Source organism: Sinocyclocheilus grahami, unplaced genomic scaffold, assembly GCF_001515645.1.
Source record: "Sinocyclocheilus grahami isolate Dianchi unplaced genomic scaffold, SAMN03320097.WGS_v1.1 scaffold317.1, whole genome shotgun sequence".
NCBI classification, from domain to species: Eukaryota; Metazoa; Chordata; class Actinopteri; order Cypriniformes; family Cyprinidae; genus Sinocyclocheilus; species Sinocyclocheilus grahami.
Genome location: NW_015505496.1, coordinates 1,121,525 through 1,129,776, shown reverse-complemented (window position 1 = coordinate 1,129,776; position 8,252 = coordinate 1,121,525). Strand labels below are relative to the sequence as shown.

The window sequence follows — 8,252 nt, the reverse complement described above, 5'->3', positions numbered from 1 at the left end:
ATATATATATATATATATATATATATATATACTATTTGAAATGGTATTTACATATTGTTTCATGGTGGGTTACAAATGAGTGATTTCAGCTGGATTGTTTTGGTAAGTGTTATATGCAAACTTTAGGATGGTTTTTGTTTGTAGAATGTTTGTACTTTCATTGCAATAAAAGTATATGATAAAAGTAGAGTGGTAAGAAGAGGTTAGAAAAGACAAACCATATATACATGAATATAAGAACTACGGAAAATGACAAAGACTATCTTTGGGGAAAAATATTTGAATTGTAAATTTATTTTTTTGGTTTTAGTTTGGCTCATGTCCCATTTGTTTGGCCTATACTGCAGTCATACAGCAGGAGGCAATCAAAATGTTTTGGCTTTACTTTTCAGGCAAAGGGTTATCCCAGAACTGGGGTTGTGAGAGTTGTGCACTCAGTGCTGATTTGTATCAGAAATGGATTATCCGCACAATTATCCGAACATTATTTATTTGAATCAGAAAGGGCTTCTGGCGTAAAACCTGTTCAGTGATCCAGTAAATCACTGAAAGTAAACAATAAATCTGTCCATTTCACACAAAGTTGTCATAGATTTGTTCTATCATCATGTTGTTTTTAATCTGTGCTTGATCATTCTGTCAAACAGACTCTCATCTCTACTTGATAATCCATTTTGCAAAGAAGCAACAAGGATCGACCGTCACGGCATCTGACTCCTGTACTGCCGTAATCAATCACAGAGGTCATGCACAGGCACTATTGCTAATGTTGCACAGTATAATTGAGCTTAACAGACTTTACTGACTAGCAAAAAGAAGTTATGTGAACAATCATATACTGTATGTCAGTGTTCAGTGATATTATAGCATTATGCTGCTATGCTGAACAGTTCTGTTAAGTTAGCACAAAAAAAAACATGCCAGCAGAAAACAATGTAATGGGCTGCCAAATATGGCAGTAAAGGTATTAATGAGTTTATCACAGAAAAAAGCCTACTGGGATTTGATGTAAAAGCAAAGCAACAATGCTTCATTTTCTGTCAAATATACAAGGTACATATACATTCAGTATGCCAATATGTCATCTATAATCAGGTATAATCTCACAACAACAAAAAGCAAATAGCAAAACAACAGAAAGGCTTTGAAAGCATCTAATGCTTTTGGGTATGTCATTTTGTATTGAATAAATGTTATACTTGAATGAATAGCGTGAACAGATGTCTCCTTAGAAAAGCCTTTACAGAACATTTAACTAAGGCAGACATTTTGAATAATAATAATAATAATAATAATAATAAAATGTAATGCTTGTAAAAATTAAAAGCAAGTGGTGGCAAATTACTAACAGAAGAACAGATGCAAATATGCCATCAGAGGATCACAATGCCGGTTGAACTGAACAGCTTTGTTTTAAATAGAGGCGAGGGTTATACGTACCACAACAGGAAGAAAGATGGATGGATGTCTTTGTATAAATATTGCTCTGGTCATGCTTGTAATTTTGGAGTGTGTTCAGGAATTGATTGGTTTTCAATGGAACAAAGCTGCTATTATTAATAAATGATAGTGTTTTAGACTCTTTTTTGACTTTGCCCTTAATACATTTTTTTACATAATTTGTGTTCTCACTCACGAGTCACAAAGGCTTTGTGCAGGTGTGTGTCAGCATGTATAATGTGATATTTGGTTGTACAATCTTTTGATAATGAGAATGACTGACTGTTATTTGCTAGGTTACTGTTCCATTCTGTAACTGGCCACTTTGAAATTTCATGAAAAAAACAAAAGGAGCTGTTCTGCTGCTGTCTCCCAGTATTTTGTTTGGGACTGTGTTGATCTGTAGGGACTATAAAAAAGGCTCATAAAAACAGACTGTTTCTCTTCTCTCTCTCTTCTTCTCTTTCTTTCACTCTTTCAAACAAACAGGATTACAGGAGCATACAGTCCTAGCTTGATACGCCTCCTGATTTGGATTTCACTGAATGCTTGCTGGCCTGGGACACAGTCATTCTTGAAAAGTGGGACAAAACAGGGTGCAAAATTGAAAAAATAAAACCTTGTACTCAGACAAATGAAACTACATTTATGTATCTTATATGTATATATATTTTAACAAAATGTGCTTTTTTTTAGTTTTTATCCATTTTATTGCATATGAATGATTGAACCCTTCTCTGTGGACACACTGTTTTAGATGTAGTGAGAGGACATTAAGAAACAGAGATTTGGTATAATAATGAGAAAATTAAATTGAAGGTGATAATTAATGATGTTAAATACATTCAATTATTAATCCCTCATGACATTTAAAATTGAAAATATTTTTATTTTTAAACCTAATAGCAGTTACCCTTGCTGGACCTGTTTTGTCCCATGTCTCAAGAATGACACATTTCATTTTTGGGTGAACAAAATTTATCTTTGAATTGCAGAGTTGCGCAAGAAAGTGCTGGCATATTCTGCTGCCTCCATTATAACAGACAAACTGGTAAAAACACAAATATGACTTGCAAATAATGCAGAAACTGACAGTGATTTAGCTGGGGGTGATTTCGTGTCTCTAGAGTTGGCTAGTCTGTGACAGTCAGCTCAGTAAACAAAGTTTTGTCTCCCTCTAGTGGTACTTCGCATTTCTGCAAATGCAGACATGGTTTTATGTTTACGCGGCGCGATGCAACGTGGATTCTAAGTGATGAAGGTTGTTCCAGTTCAGCCCATTCCAAGTGTTCCACCAGAAGTGAGCGCTCATGCAACGTAATCAATGACATACATCCGAGTAAACGAGACGGAGGGAAGTTTGCGAGTGAAGGGCATAAAAAAAACGGACTGGAACGCAGCCTAGGCCAGGGCTGTCCAAACTCGGTCCTGAGGGCCGGTGTCCTGCAGAGTTGAGATCCAACCCTAATTAAACACACCTGAACCAGCTAATCAAGCTCTTACTAGGCATACGAAATCGCCCCCTACATTAGGTCACTAATTCAGTTCACTAGAAGGAGTGAATGAAAACGAGTAGTGAATTCGGACACTGAGTGCACCGGAAGGAATGCCGCTTTTGCATAGTTTGTGCTTGCTGTTTATTAATCATTTGAATCTAGCAAACTAGCAGCTGCAGTAGTAAGATTAAAGGATTTATCTTGAACGCTGTCACGGGAATCATGTATAAACCCTAATCAAACAATTTAATAATCAATTTACAATGAATTTATTCCCGTGTTGTACATTCTGCTGTACACCACGGATGAGCGGGGATTGATTATTCAGCTGCGAGCGCCATCTTCTGGCGAGAGGCGGCAATTCATTCGGCGCGTGACTCTCGCGGTGCATTATGGGCATTCTCTAGCCGTTGAGCGTGCACTAGTTGTACACTCGTTTTTGCAGTGCATTGTGGGATTGAATGAGTGCACTCGAGAACGTCCACTATGGTTTCGGACAACACTAAAAATGGCTGTTCCCTCAAATAGTGCCCTATTGAAGGGTATAGGGGGGCGATTTCGGACACAGCCATAGAAACTTCCAGTCAGGTGTGTTGAGGTAGGTTGGAGCTGAACTCTGCAGGACACCGGCTCTCCAGGACCGAGTTTGGACAGCCCTGCTCTAGGCTGTTGTTCTTTGATTCACTCACCTGTGATTTTAGCGATGCGAGGTCCGGCTCACAGAACTGTCCGTTTAAGAGAACTTGTTTTTTTATTAGGTACAAAATCTGAATACAACAAACTGGCATTAATTAGTATAGAAAAAAGATTCTGGTATGGAAGGCTCAACACAATAGAATCATAATAAGCTCCAGACAAATCATAGAACAAAACATTCCAAGAAACATAAAATAAATGAAATAACAAAAAAATACATAATTACAACGAATTATATAATACAAACAAATTAAGTAGTTTTACTGCTTTTGGATTTTTCATTTTACTAAGAGCATCTGAGAAGTATTTTAGATCAATTTGAAACACAATAAACAAAGGCGGGGATTTAAAATATCTACATTTATGGATAAAGTATAAGTTTAAGAGAACTTGTTCAAAACGATTCAGTGAAGATTTGACGTTAATTGTATGTGCCAAAGATCAGTTTGCTTCATTTTGCTAATAAAAACATACGTTATTTAGAAACTAAATAATTATTTTTTTACTAAAACGTCTATTATTTTGCCATTAAAGTAACTTTTCGCCAAATCTTCGGTTCACTCGTAATGATCTAACATCGTTTCTCTGATCATTACGAAAAAACCCGGCTTTCCTTTAACTCGCACCTCTCACACGGCTCGAGTCCTAATCAAATCGTTCATTTCAGCTTTGCTGTTGAACATGCTGTTTCATTGAAAAGATCCGACTCAAATGAACGATTCGTTCACGAAGCAGACATCGCGAACTTCCGGTCAGCTGATAGTGTGTCATAGGTGTTAGCAAACGAAAGTTCTGTGGCTCATGCCTGCTCCGTCCACTGACACCACACACCGCCGCGGTCATGGGAGAAAACGAGGAAAGCCAAATAATCGAGCACCACGATGATGAGGAGATGGAGAAGATGCGGACGCCGAGGAATCACGCGCGTTCCTTTCTGGAGAGCGTCGCGTCGTCGGAGAGCGTCGGATACAGTAGCACGCAGTCATCGCATCGCCTGCTCGCCTACAGCGATGCGCTCCTCTCCATCATCGCCACTGTAATGGTGAGGAAACCCCCAGACAGCCTTTCGACCTTCATTTCTACTGACCTCCACATGACAAACCGCTCTCGTTTTCAATGAGTCTGTTCTCTCATGCATGTTTAAAAGGTGTCATGATTTTTTGTGTTCACAGATATTGCCTGTTGCTCATACAAAATTTCAGGATAATGAGGTGAAAAAGTATATTATGCTACCCTTCCAGGAATAGCTCAACCAAAAATGAAAATGTAGTCTTTATTTACACACCCTCATGTTGATCTGTGTGACTTCCACAGAAGGCAGACAAACACAAAAGAAAGGGAAATGTCTGTTGTCTATGTTTGTGTTCCAGAGAAGAAAGAAAGTCTTGTTGGTTTAGAGCAGTGGTTCTCAACTAGGGAGCCGGGGCCCACTAGGGGTCCTCAGCACACTTCCAAGAGGGCAGCAGGACAATTGAAATCTATTGGCACTACTGCTTTCTGTTAATGAAGTTTGAAAATGAGTAGCATTGTCATGCAGATGTTTCAGAAATACCTTGAGGGCCGTAAAATATTGTCTCTGACAGTGAGGGAGGGTCCTTGTTTGAGGACCGCTGCCTGGTTTAAATATACATGAGGGTGTATAAATCATTTTTGGGTGAACCGTTCCTTTAGGAATACAAATTAAACACAAATGTTGTATTTTTATCTCCTAACTGATCTCTCTCTCTTCAGGAACTGAAACAGAGCATTCAGGCTTTGCTCACCACCAAGATTGCTGTCTACTTGATGACTTTTTTGATTGTCACTGTTGCATGGGCTGCACATATCCGGTGAGAGCCCTCAAGCACTACACGTCTATCAAGTATTCATTTCATGTAACTGCTGTCTTCATTCATTTGCATAAAGATTTCATTTAAGCATTTGGTTTTAGGTTGTTTCAAGTCATCGAGCGCATTGACGACACTCTTGCACTGCTTAACCTGGTGAGAACACCAACTAAAGTGTTCCTAATGAATGTAAAGTACCTGTGTATTCATGTTTAAAGTGTATAATGACTTTGAAACATCACATCTCTGTTCTATTCCAGGCATGTATGATGCTTATAACCTTTCTACCATACACAGTGAGTCATTCTACTGATGTTTTGAAAGATTGCTTAGTTTAGCACAATTTGACTTATGTACAGTACTTTACTTTTACCTCCTCTTTAAGTGAAATAAAAAATCTGCCTGTTTATGACTGTTTTTTTGTTTGTTTATCTTGTTATAGTTCTCTCTCATGGCAACATTCCCTAGTTATACTCTTGGCATCCTGCTATTCTGTGCTTGTGTCATGGTGATTGGTTTAATTCAGGTGAGAACGCTTGCATGTCTGAATAACATTGCCAGCATAAGATGCTTTGAGGGTTTTTTTACAGTCATGTTTTTTGTTTTTAGGCCATGATTGTCTTGTATGGATTCAGCCGTCCTTTCTTCCTCAATGATCAGATCCAAATGTCTGAGAATCAGGCTTATTACAAGCGACGCATCCTTGAAGTCATCATGAGGGTTCCTATCATGTGTCTGTTTGCCAGCATATTTTCATTCATCTTTATCCCACTGGTACAGGACTTTATTTATTAGTACAAACAAAAGCAGCCAATTACAGTGTTTATATAAATACAACAAGTGTATTTGCTGATAAAATTCTATAGTTTGTTTTATTATGTAAATACATAATTTAACCAAACTGTATTTTATCACATACATTATAACCTGGACCACAAAACCAGTCATAAGGATCAATTTTCAGAAATTGAGATCTATACATCATATACACGCTGAATAAATAAGCTTTCCATTGATGTATGGTTTGTTAGGATAGGACTAATATTTGGCCGAGACACAACTATTTGAAAATCTGGAATCTGAGGGTGCAGAAAAATCAAAATATTGAGAAAATCGCCTTTAAAGTTGTCCAAATGAAGTTCTTAGCAATGCATATTACTAATAAAAAATTAAGTTTGGATATATTTACGGTAGGAAATGTACAAAATATCTTCATGGAACATGATCTTTACTTAATGTCCTAATTATTTTTGGCATAAAAGAAAAATCTATAATTTTGACCCATACAATGTATTTTTGGCTATTGCTACAAATATACCCCAGCGACTTAAGACTGGTTTTGTGCTCCAGGGTCATATATTTTAATTAATACTTTTTATTTCTATATGTTTCCTCTGGCAGTCCTACATCATTTTGGCTGTTGTCATATTCCTGCCTTACATCTCTCAGTGTTTAAAATGGATCCGGAGTAAAGCCATCGGCGGTGAGAGCAAAACCTTTACTTTACTCTCTTATTCTTATATTGGATACATGTTTTATCATTGTTCATACACTACTGTTCAAAAGGTTGGGGTTAGGTGGGATTTTTATTCAAATGTTTTTGAAAAGTCACTTATGTTCACCAAGGCTGAATTAATTTGATCAAAATATTATGAAATATTATTACAGTTTAAAACAGCTGTTTTCTATTTGAATGCATTTTAAAATGTCATTTATTTCTGTGATTGCAAAGCTGAATGTACTCCCGTCTTCAGAAATCATTCTAATATGCTGATCTGGTGCTCAAGGAACACTTCTTATTTTTATCAGTGTTGAAAACAGATGTGCTGCTTAATATTTTTGTGGAAACAGTGATGCATTCTTTAATGAATAGCGTTTATTTGAAATGGAAATCATCATTCAGTGCATTCTTGCTTAACAGATGTATTCCTTTTGTTTGTTTGTTTTTTTAAATCCCAAACTTTTGAACTGTAGTGTCATTGGAGTTACTGTAATCTGCACCCTACATTAGGTCACTAATTCAGTTCACTAGAAGGAGTGAATGAAAACGAGTAGTGAATTCGGACACTGAGTGCACCGGAAGGAATGCCGCTTTTGCATAGTTTGTGCTTGCTGTTTATTAATCATTTGAAACTAGCAAACTAGCAGCTCCAGTAGTAAGATTAAAGGATTTATCTTGAACGCTGTCACGGAAATCATGTATAAACCCTAATCAAACAATTTAATAATCAATTTACAATGAATTTATTCCCGTGTTGTACATTCTGCTGTACACCACGGATGAGCGGGGATTGATTATTCAGCTGCGAGCGCCATCTTCTGGCGAGAGGCGGCAATTCATTCGGCGCGTGACTCTCGCGGTGCATTATGGGCATTCTCTAGCCGTTGAGCGTGCACTAGTTGTACACTCGTTTTTGCAGTGCATTGTGGGATTGAATGAGTGCACTCGAGAACGTCCACTATGGTTTCGGACAACACTAAAAATGGCTGTTCCCTCAAATAGTGCCCTATTGAAGGGTATAGGGGGCGATTTCGGACACAGCCATAGAAACTTCCAGTCAGGTGTGTTGAGGTAGGTTGGAGCTGAACTCTGCAGGACACCGGCTCTCCAGGACTGAGTTTGGACAGCCCTGCTCTAGGCTGTTGTTCTTTGATTCACTCACCTGTGATTTTAGCGATGCGAGGTCCGGCTCACAGAACTGTCCGTTTAAGAGAACTTGTTTTTTTATTAGGTACAAAATCTGAATACAACAAACTGGCATTAATTAGTATAGAAAAAAGATTCTGGTATGGA

At 37.7% G+C, this 8,252-nt stretch overlaps 1 protein-coding gene across 1 annotated transcript; it reads left to right on the top strand.

Annotated features, from left to right (window-relative positions):
* The first annotated feature begins 4,377 nt into the window (after nt 1-4,377).
* LOC107602003 (endosomal/lysomomal potassium channel TMEM175-like) lies at nt 4,378-8,169 on the top strand. The gene is made up of 9 exons (XM_016294379.1): nt 4,378-4,674; nt 4,805-4,843; nt 5,364-5,461; nt 5,563-5,614; nt 5,719-5,754; nt 5,901-5,984; nt 6,068-6,232; nt 6,860-7,024; nt 8,134-8,169. Exons 1-9 carry the CDS (start codon nt 4,474-4,476, stop codon nt 8,167-8,169), a joined length of 876 nt encoding a protein of 291 aa, XP_016149865.1. The 5' UTR covers nt 4,378-4,473.
* Nucleotides 8,170-8,252: the final 83 nt, after the last annotated feature.